Source organism: Bubalus kerabau, chromosome 11, assembly GCF_029407905.1.
Source record: "Bubalus kerabau isolate K-KA32 ecotype Philippines breed swamp buffalo chromosome 11, PCC_UOA_SB_1v2, whole genome shotgun sequence".
Classification (NCBI taxonomy): domain Eukaryota; kingdom Metazoa; phylum Chordata; class Mammalia; order Artiodactyla; family Bovidae; genus Bubalus; species Bubalus kerabau.
The window spans coordinates 5,923,864-5,941,540 of NC_073634.1; the positions used below are offsets into that span (position 1 = coordinate 5,923,864).

The 17,677-nt window shown below is 53.8% G+C and overlaps 1 protein-coding gene across 1 annotated transcript in view; it reads right to left on the reverse strand.

The window, feature by feature from the left end:
• FAM178B (family with sequence similarity 178 member B) overlaps positions 1-17,677 on the reverse strand; it is a 105,367-nt gene that overhangs the window by 42,218 nt on the left and 45,472 nt on the right. The window contains exons 8-11 of the mRNA XM_055539374.1: positions 10,192-10,306; positions 2,212-2,293; positions 1,767-1,943; positions 1,458-1,555 (exon numbers count right to left, since the gene is read on the reverse strand). Coding sequence (XP_055395349.1) covers positions 1,458-1,555; positions 1,767-1,943; positions 2,212-2,293; positions 10,192-10,306 — 472 coding nt within the window. The remainder of the gene's footprint in view (positions 1-1,457; positions 1,556-1,766; positions 1,944-2,211; positions 2,294-10,191; positions 10,307-17,677) is intronic.

Genomic DNA, 17,677 nt, shown 5'->3' on the forward strand with positions numbered 1-17,677 from the left:
GAGCAAGGCCGGGCAGAGACAGGACAATCACGTGCAGCCACAGAACAGACAGGCTGCAGAGGAGGAGCTGGAGTGTCTGTGCAGGCGTCGGGTCCCCTGGAGGGGATCCAGGACAGCCTGGCTGGAAGGTGGGGAGAGGTGTCACTCTAGGTGGTGGTGGTGGTGGTGGTTTAGTTGCTGAGTCGAGTCCAGCTCTTCGCCACCCCATGGACTGTAGGCCGCCAGGCTCCTCTGTCCGTGGGGTTCTCTAGGCAAGAATACTGGAGTGGGGTGTCATTTCCTTCTCCAGGGGATCTTCTTGACCCAGGGATCGAACCCAGGTCTCCTGCACTGGCAGGCAGATTCTTTACCACCGCGCCACCGGGGAAGCACCATTCTAGGTAGGAGCAGCTGCAAATAGACCTAGAGAGGAGAGGAGGGGATGCAGGGAGAGGCCTGCACAGGGAAGGGAGAGGGACTCCCTGGGGCTGTGCCCTCAAGTAGAAGGAAGGAGGGGAGAAGGGGAGCCTGAAGTGGGTACAGAAAATTGGTTCTTATCTTCCTGCAGGCTGAGTTTGTTTGTTCGGCACATTCATTCATTCAAGAAGAATTTACAAAGTGCCAACAGTGTGCCAGGCTCTGTTCTGGATAAGAGGTGATATGACGGTGACCCCAATAAACGACCTGTTCACTGGAGGTGATAGGAGAAGAGGCAGCCATGAACACGGAACAAACAGGACTTCCCTGGTGGTCCAGTGGTTAAGAATTCGCCTGCCGATGCAGGGGACATGGGTTTGATCCCTGGTCCGGGAAGATCCCACATGCCTCAGGGCAACTATGCCATGTGCCGCAACTACTGAGCCCTTGAGCTGCAACTATTTATATCTGAGCGTCTAGAGCCTGCGCTCTGCAACAAGGGAGGCCACCGCAATGAGAAGCCCACTCACCGCAACTAGAGAAAAGCCCTCACTCAGCAAGGAAGACCCAGCGCAGCCACAAATTAATTAAATTTTTTAAAAAAGGAAACAAATATAAAGAAATTTCTGGCTGAGATCAGAGCCATGCAGAAAATAGAATGATTAACGGAGAGTTTGAGAAGAGGGTGTCAAGGGGATTGATGAGGGGACACTGTGCAGCTGATGTCTCAATGGCGAGGAGGAACCCTACCTCCACGAGGACTGGGGGGAGCAGTCTGGAAGGCAGGTGGGGGTGCTGTGAGTCTGAGGCTAAATTGCACAAGGCAATTGTTTTGCTAATAAGACCATGTTAAGAAAATGAGGCTTTTTTTTCCGTTTGGTAATGAAGTCATTAGTGAGTTGTATTTTTAGTTCTTGCTCCTGGGTTTATGACACTGGGCGGGAGGGGGAGGTCTGTGGGGACTGATGGGGCAGACGGTGGATCCTCCACACCCCACAGGGTGTCACGAGGGCGGGGATGAGCCTCAGAGGGAGGGGAGACGGAGGTGGGGCAGCACCCACCTGCTCCGCGGGGTCACGTCCAGGAAGAGCTGCACGAGTGCCAGCAGGTTGTGGTGGTGATCAGATGCTCGACTCAGGGCGCAGCACAGCTGCCGGAGCTGCGGGGGGCACAGAGGGCATCCAGCTTGGCTTCCAGAGGCAGGGTGCCTCCTACCCTGACCTCCCACCAGCCCACTAAGCAGGGAGGCCTGGAGAGCAGAGGGGTGGACCGCTGGAGCAGCGTGGGCCCCGCTGGGGGCCGAGAGAGCACCCTGGCGACCTCACAGGTGAAGCCGGGGGCTTGGGCTTTGACTCAGGGGTCCACAGTACCTTTTCCGGCCACTCTCGGATGTTCTCCAGGAGCTGGAGCAGAAGCTGCTGGAGATCAGTCTTGGGCAGCAGGCGGAGTCTGGTGTCCAGGCCAGCTCGGCATAGCAGCTCAATCAGGTCCAGAAGGTTCTGGTCAGTGTAGGCCCCTGGCTGGGCCAGTGCACACAGTGTTAGGAACTGGAGAGGAGAAAGCACTAGGGCAGGGGTGCCTCCCTGGCACTGCGAGCTCCCAGCTGTGCTGGGAAGGAGCTGAGAAAAGTAACGCGGCCTGAAGTCGAGCCTCCCAGGGTCGTCAGGGGCAGGCACGGGTGTGGAGGGAGCCAGCTTCGGTAGCATCCATCCTGGCAGCCAGCAAAGCGCCTGTGATGGTGCCCAGTGGGACCCCCTGAATTAGATGCTGGGTGGGTATGGATTGAGAGCGGGCACAGGGACGGGTGGGACTCACCTTACAGATGTAGTTCAGGCTGCTGTCCAAGGCCACCTCCTGGAGGGCGTCCTGTTGCTCACTCTGGCTCAGGCCGGCCTTGCTACATAACACAAAAGCAAAGGAAGGGAAGCAGTCAGAGGCAGGCACAAGTGAAGAACTGAGGCGGGGGGAGGCCGTGCCTGCTGGAGAACAGAGTTCTTGGACGATCCATTCAACCCAGGGCCCTGGTGCCCTGTGTTTGCGGGTCTTTCTCTTGTTGTTATTGTTCAGTCGCTCAGTCGTGTCCGACTCTTTGCGACCCCATGAATCGCAGCACGCCAGGTCTCCCTGTCCATCACCAACTCCCGGAGTTTACTCAAACTCATGTCCATTGAATCGGTGATGCCATCCAACCAGCTCATTCTGTCATCCCCTTCTCCTCCTGCCTTCGATCTTTCTCAGTATCAAGGTCTTTTCAAATAAGTCAGTTCTTTGCATCAGGTGGCCAAAGTATTGGAGTTTCAGCTTCAACATTAGTCCTTCCAATGAATATTCAGGACTGATTTCCTTTACGATGGACTGGTTGGATCTCCTTGCAGTCCAAGGGACTCTCATGAGTCTTCTCCAACACCACAGTTCAAAAGCATCAATTCTTCGATACTCAACTTTCTTTATAGTCCAAGTCTCACATCCACGCATGACTACCGGAAAAACCACAGCTTTGACTATATGGATCTTTGTTGGCAAAGTGATGTCTTCGCTTTTTAATACACTGTCTAGGTTTGTCATAGCTTTTCTTCCAAGGAGCAAGCATCTTTTAGTTTTATGGCTGCAATTACCGTCTGCAATGATTTTGGAGCCCCAAACAATAAAATGTCACTGTTCCCATGAACACAATGTCACATGTCACATGTCATGAACACAATGAAAAGGTCATCCACTGCTGCGTAACAAATTACTCCCCCCAAATGGAGAGGCTTAAAAACAACAAATACATATTATCCTGTGCAGTTTCCAAGGGTCAAGAATCTAGAAGCAGCTTAGCCAGGGAGCTCTAACTCAGGGTCTCTGGGGAGGCTGCCCCCAAGGCTTTCGTGGGGGGTGCCTGCTGTCAGCATAGGCTTGACTAGCCTGGAGGAACTGCTTCTTAGGTCACTAGGGGGTCACCGGCCTTAGTCATTCCAGGAGCTTCACCCCAGGGCTCCCTAACTTGCCCCGACTTTCTCTAAAGTGAGTGATCTGAGAGAGAGGAGATGCCCGCCTAAGACGGAGGCTGCAACCTTTTAGAACCTAACCTTGGAGGTGACATTGCTTCTGTGATCTCCCCTGGTCACATGGGCCAGCCTGACTCAGGGTGAGAGAGCTGCACAAGGGGGTGAATACCAGCACATGGAGCCACCGGTTCCCCTCGGGGGCTGGCACCCCAACACTGGCACTCCAGGAGGGCCCCTAGCTTTAGTTTTCTGGGGCTTGGAAGCCTGAAAAATCATACTCCAATGATTCCTGCCACGTATTCCTCAAAAGCATTGTTTGGAGTTTCACTGGTGGTCCACTGGTTAAGAATCTGCCTTGCAATGCAGGGGACAAGGGTTCAATCCCTGGTCTGGGAAAATCCCACATGCTGCAGAGCAATTAAGCACCACAACTACTGAGCCTGTGCTCCAGAGTCCAAGGGCCACAACTACTGAAGCCTGTGGCCAGAGCCCGTGCTCCACAACAATGAGAAGCCTGCATTCTGCAACTACAGAGTAGCCCCCACTCGCTACAACTAGAGAAACCCTGCTCGCAGCAACAAAGACCCAGTGCAGCTAAAAACATAAATAAAAATAAATAAATAACTAAAATTAGGAAAATCCATTTAAAAGCATTCTCTGTGCACACAGGTATGGTGAGTCTGCATGCATGGAAAAGCATGCTTTATTGTAGCTTATGTCAGGTTAGCTTCCAAAGTCTGCAAGTAAGGTGAAATCAGACTGAGAGAGATCCTCAACAACCCCCCCAAAGATGTTCCACGACCATGCTGTCCACAGACAAGCCTGGCACGAACAGATTCCTCTTAGACAGCAAACAGCCTGGACGAAGGCAGAGGCCAGCGTCACATTTAAAACACCCTCTTTAAAGACCAGAGTCACACACAGTTTGGCGAGGTCATCCCGCTCCAGTACTCTTGCCTGGCAAATCCCATGGATGGAGGAGCCTGGTAGGCTGCAGTCCATGGGGTCGCAAAGAGTCGGACATGACTGAGCGACTTCACTTTCACTTTTCACTTTCATGCACTGGAGAAGGAAATGGCAACCCACTCCAGTGTTCTTGCCTGGAGAATCCCAGGGACGGGGGAGCCTGGTGGGCCGCCGTCTATGGGGTCACACAGAGTTGGACACGACTGACGTGACTCAGCAGTAGCAGCTACAAGAAGGGAGGTGCTGGCAACACAGCAGACTCACATCTCTGCACGGGCCTGCCGGGCACACGCTCCCGGTGAACCCCTGAGCTTGGGTGTCCTTACTAAATGATGCTCTTTTTCTGGCCACGTGTATATCACTGGCATCAAATAAGTGAGGTGGCTTTTTAAAAATTAATGTTATTTATTTTTGGCTGTGCTGGGTCTTCCTTGTAGCGCGTGGGCTTCTCATTGCAGTGGCTTCTCTTGATGCAGAGTGCAAGCTCTAAGCACAGGCTTCAGGAGGTGCAGCCACGGGCACCGGCCCACCTGCCCTATGGCGTGTGGGATCTTGCTGGACCAGGGATTAAACCCATGGCCCCTGCACTGGCAGGCAGATTCAACACTGGACCACCAGGGAAATCCAAGTAGGATGACTTTATGACAAGGCTCCCTGTGCCGTCTCTTGCACTGCTGCAGTCTTGCTAACTACCTTGGAGTTCCTGATAACAAGGGACCCCCTACAAGTGGAGTCCCCCGTGACGACGACACTGCTGACAGCAACAGCCTCCGGGGCCGCCGCCCTGGCCACGGTCCCCAGACGCTCCAGAGAAGAGGCTCCGCTCTTTCCTTCTCTACGCTGCTTCTCAGAGAGGCAAGAAACATGCCATCTCTAGGCACCCAGGAAGTCGGTGTCAACAAATCACTGCTGGAGTGGAGGAGTGGGGCGAGTGCTCGATAGGCCTGGGCTGGGCCGTTCTTCCAGGCCATTCTTCCTCAGCATTCATGAGGGCCAGAGAACACGAACAAACGGCGGAGACTGGGGCTCACGCACTGGGCCTGGGTCAGAGTTGCAGGGGAGTCCTGGCTTATACCAGTCCGTGAGCGTGCGTAGGGCCGTGCAAACATGGGAGGCAACGCTTTTAGATTGCCCAAAGAGGCGGGGAGCCTCAGAGCCAACTTTGTGACTCTGCCTAAGTGGAGGGGGCTCTCAGACAGTTTCGTGCTGCCAGTGGGAGAAAGAGGGCAGAAACTGTGAGCTGGTGACTCATCTTCTCGGAGCTGGGGAGGGGAAGTGTGTCTGTGACAAGAGTCTCTCCTCCTGGGGATGGACAGAATGCCAGGCTTTCCAAGTGGGAAGGATGCATGGCCTCCCCCTACTGCTGCCCCCACCCCCGCCACACTGCGCCCTAGTGTCTCCCCAGGCTGCCTCTGCTGAGAACAGCCAGCAGGCAACATAACGGGTTCCCCTTTCCCGCCTGCCTCTCTAAGGAGCCGCTTGCCTGGAACGTGGCATCTGAGACTGCTATTCTGGGAAGTAGCATCGGCTGATCCCCAGGCCTCCACCACGAAGAGGAATTCACAGTCTAAGGAGCCCACTCCTCTCCTGGATTCAGCAGGTTGGAATCAAGTTGAGGGTCCCACCACCAGCCTCACCAGCAAAGCAGCTTTCCCCCACCCCCACCCCCAGCCTTGACACTGGCCTGGCAGAGTTAGGGTTCCTGGCCTGTGGCCAGCACCCAGGAGCTAGAGTTTGGGTTGCAAAGGCATCGTTCTACATTCTTAAGAGAAGCGTGTCAGCTTCTAGCGACTGATCCGATTACTATTTGAGAAAAAAAAATAAAGTGAAAGTGAAAGTGACCCTCTGCTCCTTTTCCTTGGGAAGACGGGAAAACCAAGGGTCTAGTTGGGGGTCGGGGCCCACCACACATTCCGTGGGCAGGGCGTGCTCCCAGGCTGGCACTGCTAAACCAGACCAGCGCTGTCAGCTGGGCTCTAGTGACCGAAGTCAAGGCAATGAAGAGGAATTGATGCTGAGCTAATGGGGGGCGGGGAGGCAGCAACTTTTACCTAGATCCAATTACTCTGTCCCAAGGCCACTGCCCCTACACTTGACAGGATGCCCTTTCAATGGACTGATAGCCATTTATTTAGCCGACTGGCCTCTGCACCAGGCCTCCCTCTCAGAGAACCCAGTGGGTGAAGGCTACCAGGACCAGGCAACAGCAGCGGGCTGCCGGTCCTTAGGGGCTGGACCTGTGGTCTGCGCTTCCCGGGTGGGGCAGTGGTAAAGCAGCTGCCTGCCAGCGCAGGAGACACAAGAGATGGGAGTTCCATCCCTGGGTCGGCAAGATCCCCTGGAGTAGGAAATGGCAACCCACTCCAGTATTCCTGCCTGGAAAGTTCCATGGACAAAGGAGCCTGTTGGGCTACAGTCCTGGGGGTCGCAAAAGAGTTGGACACAACTAAGCGCGCACACACACCTATGATCTGATCAGGGCTCTTCCTCTGGGCTTTGCAATCAGGGAGCAGCCCAGGAAGATCAGCCACTGCTCCCTCTCTTTCCAGACGAGACCGGGGACACCTGATGAAAAGTCTGTATAGCTGAGCGTGGCACTGGTCCCCTCTGAGGATGCTCAGGCTCTCATCTGCTTCCCGTCCAACGTTCACACTCTGGTTCCTCCTCTGCTGGCTGTCTCCCTCCCCAGGCTCATCACAGGGCAGAAGGCAACTCTATCTGCAATAAGGCAGACGTTGGATGATGCACGTGGTCCGGCAGCAGCAGGGCTGTTTCCTTTTGGAAGGAAATCTTGAAGCATTCGATGAGATGGTGATGAGTTTCAAGGAAATCTGGGATTAGGAACAGCTGGCAAGAGACCTGTCTTTCTCATAGCGACTGGAGAGATGGCCAAGCCGTGGGCCCACATGTGGCCTCATTTCCAGTCTCGGCCACTGACGGCACGTGGGTGCCTCAGAAGAGCCCTAGATGGGGACATCCCTGGAGGTCAATACAGAAGCACCTGATGCGGAACCAATTGACATGGGATGAGCCTCTGAGGACAAGGACGATGGAGAGAGGGCACCCTGTCCTGAAGATGCTCTTGTGGCCCATGGAGCTGTGAAGGATGCCACAACCTTGGTAGAGGAGATGCCAGAATTTTCTTGATGTCCCCTGAGTGCTCTAGAAGAGTCTTCCAACCCTGAGACACCCCGAGTTTCCCAAAAACAGAAGCAAGCCAGCACTTCACCATCCCCCACCCCAGGGAGGTCACAGGAGAGGTCTCTCCTGGACCTGTCTGCTTCTTGAAAGGAGGCTATACTCCCAAAAGAACGTCCCTAGACTGAGTGGCTTGGCGGCTGGTCCCAGCCCCTCTTATAGAGCTGTAACCTGTACAGGGGCAATCTTAAAGGAGCAATCCATTGGCCAGATTCTCTGGGCCAGTTTTGAATCCTCGGTGGAGAGCGTGTGCCAGCAGCCATCCCAAGGTGGGGGGCCCAAAGAAAGAGGCAGGGGTGTCAGAACAGCCGTCTGGGGCCGCAGCACTCTGGGTCTTGCCCTAGGACCACGGGGCTCTGCCTTGCTCCCACAGGGTGCTGAGAAGTGGGAAGCCTTCGTGCTGGGGTTTGTGCCCTCAAGTATTTGTGCTAGCATGCTCAGTTCCTCAGCTGTGTCCGATTCTTTGCCAACCCATGGACTGACTGTAGCCCGCCAGGCTCCTCTGTCCGTGGGATTCTCCAGGCAAGAATACTGAAGCAGATGCCCTTTCCTCCTCCAGGGGATCTTTCCAAGGATCTTTCCAATCCAGGGATCAAACCCGGGTCTCCTGAGTCTCCTGCATTGCAGGCAGATGCTTTACTGCTCAAGTGAGCCACCCTCAAGTATTTGAAGTGATGAATTTAAATGGCCACACTTCTACAGATCACCTGCCCCTGGGGGAAGGGGGAAGTTAGGGGAGTGTGGCTCTTTGCAGAGTAAATGGGGAGGTTAAGAGCCTCCAGTGCCACCTTCCACTTTCCAAGTGGACACCAGGTGTGCACCACTTTCCAAGCGCTCAGAAAAGCTCCTCTGAATCCTGAGGCCCTCCAGGCCCTCCCCTTCATGGACATTTGTTTTTCTGAGTGTAATTCTCTCCCTGATTCCTCCTAGAAGGTGGTTCAATTGAAGCTCCGTGTTGGGGAAGAGACAAGTGACTTATTACACCTGGTGTGAATGCCAAGGAGGGGGAGGGGCAGGCGCAGGGCAGGCTGGCACAAGCATGGGGTATTTATAGCAGAGTGAGGGTGGTTTGGTCTGGTTTGGCTTGGCAGACAATTACCAAACACAGTGGTGGAACAGGTTCTTGAGAAAGCTCGGGCCGTACCCTAGAGGGATGTCCGCCCACCACAGCCGGCCCCAGGGCTAGTTGGCAGGAGGGAGGGGGGGCAGCCTGTCCAGGGTCCTAAACACTCATGCATGCGTGTGCGCTAAATCACTTCAGTTGTGTCCGACTCTCTGCGACCCTATGGACTGCAGCCCACCAGGCTCCTCTGTTCATGGGATTCTCCAGGCAGGAATACTGGAGTGGGTTGCCATACCCTCCCCCAGAGGATCTTCCCGACTCAGGGATTGAACTAGCATCTCCTATGTCTCCTGCATTGGCAGGTGGGTTCTTTACCACTAGCACCACCTGGGAAGCCCCCTAAATACTCAAGTCTCAAACCGACTACTCAGAGAAGTCTCAACAAAAAGTTTGCCTTTACAACCCAGATCTAGTCCGCCATCCATCCAACAAGAGTCGTTTCTGTATTGCACCGGTTAGCATCCCTGTCCCACCCAGCCCGAACCCAGTGCTCAACGGGGGCTGCAACAACACAAAATGGGGCATTGTAGACTTTCCATGCGAAAGTGTGCCCGGCTGGCCACGAGCTGATGTTAGGTCATGTGTCAGGAGGGGCTTGGAGACAGACCAAAGGGACTGGGACACATCTTCGAAGAGGAGGGGCAGCAAGCGCTCTGAGTCAGGAAGGGGCAGGAGCAAATGTCAGCCTCCAGGGCAGTAAGACCCGGCCGTGCCTGGTTCTTCCCATCGCTGCCTTGAGCTGTGAGCACGGGGACTCACACGCCGATCACCCGTGGTATGACGCACAGTTCACTGTGGCCCCTCAGACTCTGTGCTTCACTCTTTGGGCTGGAGTCTGCAGTCACCAGTCTGGTGACTTTTTAACTTAAAAAAAAATGCACATAATTTCCAATAATCATCAGAAGAAATCTCTCCTTTATCTAACTAGTAAAATGCTCATTGAGCCCCGGCTATCACCAACAATGATGACTATGGAGCTTTGTACAGTGACCGGCCAGGTGTGTTACATTTATGGAAGAGCAAATACTTTAGTGTTTCCAAGCAAGAATATGTGGGCTTCCCAGGTGGCGCAGTGGTAAAGAATCCACCTGCCAGTGCAAGAGACATGGTTCGATCCCTGGGTCGGAAAGATCCCCTGGAGAAGGAAATGGCAACCCACTCCAGTATTCTTGCTTGGAGAATCCCATGGACAGAGGAGCCTGGTGGGCTACAGTCCGTGGGGTCACAAAAGAGTAGGACACGACTGAGCATTAGGTGCATGGATGTATTCAGTTGGCTGATAAGTTCATTCAGGTTTTTCCGTAAGATGTAACACAAAAACCCCAATGAACTTTTTGGCCAACCCAATATGTTTAGAAGAGTCTCCTTTTTGGGTTTTTTATATATATATATATATTTACATTTTTCCTGAGGTGTAATTGGTACCGCACGTATTTAATGGACACGATTAGACAGGTTTGAACTGCTTTCAGTGGCAGTGGCCGTGTGAGCAAGGCTACCAGGGAGGGGCGTACTCACCTCCCAGTGTGCTGTATGGGCCTCAGGGGCCGCAGAGCAGGGCTGTGGGCTCCGAGGCTGTGGAACGTGGCTGAGACCTCTTGCAGTGAGGGGCACCACAGGTTCGTGTCCCCATCTGTCAGACCAAAGACGGTGGGGGGGTTAGGGGGCAGAACAGGACGGGCTGCACTGGGCCCACGGCGGGGCCACGGGGACCAGCTGCACCCCTGGGCAGCACAGGTGTTTCCTGGAGGGTGAAGCCTCCAGAGGTTTCAGATACTTGTGGTGCTCTGGGAACCTGGATGCTCATTCTCCTGTCTTCAAGCTACGGCCACCTTGACGTGTGGGCCTGGGGAGGACGGTGCCCTCACCAGCTCCATCAGCTGCCCTGAGCTGAGCCAGGCGCTGAGTCCCCAACCAGAGGCCTCCAAACCCCAAGACAGGAGACACGAGGCTCCCCAGCCATGCACTCTCCGCCACCGAGGCCTGAGTCTGGGTTGGCACCTACTACGGACTCTCAATAGCATCCTTGGGGCAATGTCTGAGCGTTCCCAGCTCCACTGATCCTGCCGGAGGGCCTCCCCACAGTCCCGGAGGTGTTTTCTCAGCAAGCTCAAGTTTGAGGACCATTCTCTCTTGACAGGAGCGATCATCTGACCTCCTCAACAAAGGGGAAAAACCTTACGGACTGGAGGGCCTTTCTTCCTTCAGACTGTTTAAGGATATTTCCTGAACTAGGAGAACAGAGAAGCAGAAGACAACGGGGTGGAGTGTGCTTCCCAAGCTGGCTGCACCTCTGCGGCCCCAGCCCCACGCTGGCCCCTCTCTCTCCCTCCTCTCCCTCCTCTGCATCATCTTATTTGCTGATCTGCTTGCTGCTCGTCTGTGTCTCCCCATTAGAATGTAAATCCCGTGAGGACAGGGGCCAGGTCCATGCTGTTTCTCCCTGCACACTCAGAGTGGCCAGTGTGTGGAGGAAGCTGAATGGATGGAAGGATGGATAGATGATGAAATGAATGAATGCATTCTACATAAGCCTGACCAAGCAGCAGATGGCTAAGAGGGAGACTGGTAACAAGTCACAGGACAGGCTGGCAGTGTTTGGGAACACAAACGAAGGGTCTGATGAAGGGTGAGCTGCAGGAATGCAGAACCAAGAGCAGCGCCAGCTTGAACCTTCACCATTCCGGAGGGCGAGCCTTCCGTCCTAAGGGCACCCCTTGATGGACCCCACTGTGTGTAGGAAGCATGCCAGCTGCCAAAGACTAAAAGGTGATCCAGTAGATCCCTTGACCTAGGGAGCTTGTGGTCTAGGAGGCGGAGAATCCAGGTGGATAAATCAATACAAGAGAGTATGTTGCTGTAAAAACCCAGAGCTGGTGAAAGGTGGGGAACCTGCTCAGGCAAGAGAGACTTAAGTGTGGGCTGGGGCAGGGGGCAGACAGCACAGGTAATAGGAAACGAAGCCCATGCTTAGCCAAGGAACGGAGGTGGCAGAGGGCATGAAAGAGTGTGGGCACGTCTAGCCAGAAACAGGGCACTGAGATGTCTTGGCCACAGTCCTATGTGGCAGCCGGCTGAGGGTCTGAGTCCCAGCCAGGGCCGTGCCTTCGGGGATGGTGGCATTGAGTGTCTCTCTCTGGAAACATATCTTGATTGAAGCACACCCAACAGGTAATGAGACTCTGGGAGGAGGAAAAACGTTCTTGTTTTTTTTTCCTCTGGGGCAACTTAACAAGTCAGAAAATGGTAATAATACCCCTTGCCCGAGTCGCAAATGAGCTGGGAAGAATGAAGGCTGCAAAACAGGAGAGAGGGCTGTCTGCCCGAGCAGAGCCTGAGCCGGGAAGTGGGTGGGAGCGGGGCTGTGTGGGAGGCCGGTGACCTTGCCAGGGCGGGGAGGACGGTGTGGCAGGAGAATCGCTGAGGCGGAAGCCCCAGGGAGGCCTGGCTGGGCAGGACATCCTGCCCGGGTGGCCTGCGAGCCCCTTCCCCATGGCAGCCCCCGCAGGTGCCTCGCTCCAGAAAAGCCCTTGACAGCATCGCAGACTCCACTGGCCTGGGGCCCAGTCAGGCCTCACCCCTCTCTGTGTGCCTGCCCAGCCATTTACTGCACACCCCCGCTCCCCTGGGGCTGATGGGCCAGGAGAAGTTCCAGAGAAAGGGGTCTGGGTGGCCCCAGGATAAACCAGTCCCGTCAAACTGATAGCCCGGGAAGCTGGTTAAGTGACAACAGGCCCCCGGAGCCCGTAATTAACACTGCCTGTAAGTAGGCCAGGCACTCAGCTTTTCCCGAGCACTGTGCGTCCCCAGTGAGGGTTTTCTGGAGAGCTGACACCGAAGAAAAGTCTCGAGAACTCGGTTTCTGTACGCCCATGGCGCGGTCATCTGAGGTGATCCCCCGGGGGAGCACCGGGGCCCTGGGCTGATTCCAATGCCAGGCCCAACAGCCAGCGCATCTGGGCTCGGTTGAGAGGCTGAGTCTGAAAGCTCTCCTGGGACGGAGCGGAGGCTTGGGCGGGGGCGGGGAAAAGAGGCACAGGCCGGAAATAAAAGCAACTTTTCCATCTGCGCCTCAGCAGCCTCTTGACTTCATGTAGCCACCCTTCTTCTGGCTCCGTGTGTGCACAATGGGGAAACCACGCACATCCCCGCAAGCCTCTCAGTCCCCCGAGTTCCAGCCCCTCTGCGGGGGCTTCCTTGCACCTTCCTGACACCTGCCAGGTCCCACCCAGGGCTTCAGGGGAGCAGGATCTGCAGACCTCTGTCCTTGTTCATGCCCTCCCCCGACTCCAATCAAGCTGCTACGCGCACTCTGAGTGTTGCTGTGGGGAGACCCAAGTGACATCATCTGATGGGGTCCCGATTTTCGGACATGGAGACCCCACAGGGCCACAGCAGGGGAGCCCCCATCAGCCTTAAATGGGAGTGCTGATCCCCAAAGGAATGTGAGCTACTGACCCATCACACACCCGAGCATGGGGCTCATGACTTTTTTTTTTATTGTTGTTTCAATGGACGTGAATCTGAGTGAACTCCGGGAGTTGGTGATGGACAGGGAGGCCTGGCGTGCTGCGATTCATGAGGTCACAAAGAGTTGGACACGACTGAGCGACTGAACTGAACTGAGTCACTAAGTCGTGTCTGACTCTTTGCAACCCCATGGACTGCAGCCTGCCAGCCTCTTCTGTCTATGAGATTCTCCAGGCAAGAACACTGGAGTGGGTTGTCCTTTCCTCCTCCAGGGGATCTTCCCCACCCAGGGATAGAACCCGCATCTCCTGCACTGCAGGCGGATTCTTTACCGATGTGCCACCAGGGAAAGGGAGGCTTAAAACCTTACTCTTTTTCATCCTCCCAACTCAGATTACTTAACTTCCCTCAGCATTTTTGTATTTAAATTTAAACTTGCTCTGTATCACAGGTTTTAGCCAATCAACTCTAGCCTTAGTCACATAAAATTGTTATTCAGAGGACTTCCCTGGCGGTCCAGTGTCTAAGACTCTAACTCCCCATGCAGGGGGCCCAGGTTCAAACCCTGGTCAGGGAACTGGATCGCACATGTTGCAACTATTGAGTTCACCTTTAGTGGCACCTTTAGTGGCAACTAAAGATCCCGCATGTAGGAGCCACAACTAAGACTTGGTGCAGCTAAAAAAAAATTGTTATTTAGTCAACAAACATTAAGTGAACACCAGGTGACTGAAGTTCTGGTCTCGTGGAGCTGAAGGTTTGATGAGGAAACAAACCACCTGCGTGGAAGCGAAGCATGCCACACCAAGAGGTGTACATGGCATGGAAGGCGGCCGGTGGAAGGTCAGCGTGATACAAGAGTGATGTAATGGTCAGAAGGAAGAGCCCTGCAGACCCTGGGTCCAGCCAGGAGCCCGTGGTGCTGGAGCTGGTGCCAGGCCCAGAGGTGGGTCAGGGTTAGGGTGAGGTGGGGACAGGGAGACATGGGAGGGGAGGGGACAGGCCTGTCCCCCGTGGGGCCAGGGCAAAGAACAAAGGGGATGTTATCAGAGGAATCTGCCATGTTTGTGGTAGAAACACAAAATCCCGTCAAGTCCACATTTCACAAACACGAACATTTCATTGCCTTCAGGGCTCACCACAGAGGACCACACCCCAGGGCCTCGAGGAAGCCCACCCAGACCCATGCCACTCACATCCCTGTCTCCCCTCCAGACCCACTCTGCTCCGGTCTCCTTCCTGCTCCTCCTCCGCTCGGCAACGCTCACGGCCCCTTCACCTGCCCTCTTCTCACCGCGCCCTGGGGCTCAGGCCCTCTCCCACTATGGCCTCCCTACATGTAACACAGCCTGCGTCTGCCCCTCCACACACACACACACCCATCCATCCATTCACATACTGCAGAGACACACACCACTCACATACACCCCACCACACACACCACACACTGCATAGACACCACTCACACACATCCCCACCCCACCACACACACATACACTCATCCATCCACTCACCACCCACACATACCACATACCGCATCGACACACACACCACTCACACAATCTCCATCATATACATCCCTGTATCCACTCACCACACACACACATCCCACACACGCACACCCCTCCAACTATTTACTTATACCCATCTATTTACTTATCACACATACACATCCCCCCCACACCACGCCACTCACACATCTCCACACATATGTGTACACCCCACTTATTCACACACACATCCCACAACACACACACACACACACACAGGGCTCGGTCAGCTCCTGGTCCACTGATCCACGAGCTGAGGGGGGGTGTGGGGTGCGTGAGGCCATCCCCAGGCCACCTCTCCTCCCTGCTGCCCTCTGTAACTCACACCACTGTCACTGCCATCTAACACTATCGAGCCTTCCAGGCCCGGGTGTAGGACACACCTGCTTTGTGCCAAACCACCGAATCCCTGGTATCTGCTAGAATTAGCTTCAGCTGCAAATAACAAAGAGCTCCAAAACAAAACAAAAAACCCACCTGGGCTTAACAAAACTAGAGTTTCATTTCTTTCTGATGGAAGAGAAGTTTGGAGGTGGGTGGGCCACACTGTGCAGGAACCCGACTGATGAGTGGGATCATAGATGGCTTTGCTGCTCTGTTGTCCTCTGCAGGTGCCTCTTCTTGGGACCACCTCGTGGTCCAGGATGGCTCCCGGAGGCCAGCCATTGCATCTCAACTCCAGGCAACCACTTCCTCCTTTTGCCACTTCCGTATGCATCCCTGGGCTGTCTATAAGGATGCCAGGCCCCCTCAGTGTGAGTCAGGAAGGCACCTGCAAACTGCCCTCTTAAGTTTCAAAAGCAAGAATTTGAGACGGATTCAGACTCAAACAAAGAGCTTCCCAGTAACATCCCTGAAAGCATGGCCCACCAGTTCTCTCTACCTTTGGATTCCTGAACCTGCTGTTTTGGGAATGGTCCTGAGGTCTAGAACGAAATGAAGAAGACAGCAAATGCTGGTGAGCATGTGGAGCAACGGGAACTCTCAGTCGCTGCCGACAGGAACGCAAGATGGTAAGACCAATTCGGACAGCACGGCAGTTTCTTACAAAATAAAACATACTCTTAACATACCACTCAGCAACCGCGCTTCTTGCTATTTATCCAGATGAACTTAGAAACTGAACGTGAATAAAGCTGCAGCTTTATTCATAACTGACACACAAAAGCCACCAAAATGTCCTTAAATAGGCAAATAAACTACATCCAGACAATGGAAACCCATTGAGCAATAAAAAAATAAATAATCAAGCTATGAAAAGACATGGAAAAACGTCCAATGGATATTGCTACGAGAAAGAAGCCAGTCTGAAAAGGCTATATGCTGTATGATTCCAACTATATGATATTCTGCAAAGGGCAAACTATAGAGATGGTAAAAAGATCAAGGGTTGCCAGGCAGAGGGAGGGAGGAGCACGGGATTTTTAGAGTGAAACTAATCTATATCATGGGGCTCCCCAGTGGTGCCAGTGGTAAAGAACCCACCTGCCAATGCAGGAGATGCAAAAGGCATGGGCTTGATTGATCCCTGGGTCAGGAAGATCCCCTGGAGAAGGATATGGCAACCCACTCCAGTATTCTTGCCTGGAGAATCCCATGGACAGAGGAGCCTGGTGGGCTATAGCACATGGGGTTGCACAGAGTCGGACACGACTGAAGCATGCATTCTGTGCGATAGAGACATGATAATGATGGACACATGCCATAAACTGTACAACAGAGTGCGAACCTTAAACAATGAATTTCCGTTAATAATAATGGCTCAGTAGAGACTTCCCTGGTGGTCCAGTGGCTAAGACTCCATGCTCTCAATGCAAGCAGATTCTTTACCATCTGAGCCACCAGAGAAGCCTACTGAGCCAAATAAATAAATAATTTTTTAAAGTTCTCTCATCTATTAAAAAAAATAACAATGGATCAGTAATGGATCACATTATACTGCACGAAAGCAAGATGTTACTAAAAGAAACTGGGGTGGGAGAATAGAGGGGAACTCTGTACTTTCCCATCAATTTTTCTGTAAGCCTGTAACTACTCTTAAGGCTTCCCAGGGGGCTCAGTGGTAAAGAATCTGCCTGCAATGCAGGAAATGTGGGTTTGATCCCTGGGTCAGGAAGATCTCATGAAGGAGGGCATGGCAACTCACTCCAGTACTCTTGCCTGGAAAATCTCACGGACAGAGGAGCCTGGTGGGCTACAATCCATGGGGCTGCAAAAGAGCTGGATGTGACTTAACAACTAAACAACAACTACTCTAAAAAAAAAAAAAAAAATACAAAGAACTCTAAAAAACAAAACCAAGAGAGGAAAAGGTCTCCCCACACAGCACCTTTAGCAGCAGAGCCCGATGGTCTGAGGGACGGCGGTGTATTCTGGATTGGGGCCCCGCTGGGAACCTAATACAGTGCTTCCTGGACTTGTCTGCAGAATTTGGAATCAGGGAGCAGCTTCAAAAGTTGCTGCTGCCTGTGTCCCACCCCAGTGACTGTGGTTTAATTAGCATGGGTGTGGCTTGGGCGGTAGAATTTTTAAGAATTCCCAAGTGATTCTAATACCAGACAAGTTCAGGAATCACTGAGCTAAGAAGAGCCGTGGTATCATGGGGCCCATCCTCACCTGCTCTGGCAGATAGTATGGGCAGGGTAGGGGAGGAATCAAGGGAAGGCAGCCCTAGCTCCACATCACACCCAGGGCTCCCATCTTTGCACCTAAGCCAGCTGCCTGTGGCATCATCTAGGGAGGTTTCAAGGTACCTGCACCCAGGCTGCATCCAGACCAGTATCGGAGGATGGGACCCCGGCCCCATTCTTTGTAAAGCTCAGGCACAGCTAAGAATTGCAGTGGCCAGAAGCTGAGTCCTGGGGGAGCTGCTGACATCCCACGATCAGGGTCTGACGCCAGACGTTCAGGTGTGCTCACCACACGTAAGTCATCTGAGTCTATTCCCCTCATTTAAAAAGGTGGGTTGAGAGTCTTAGCAGCTA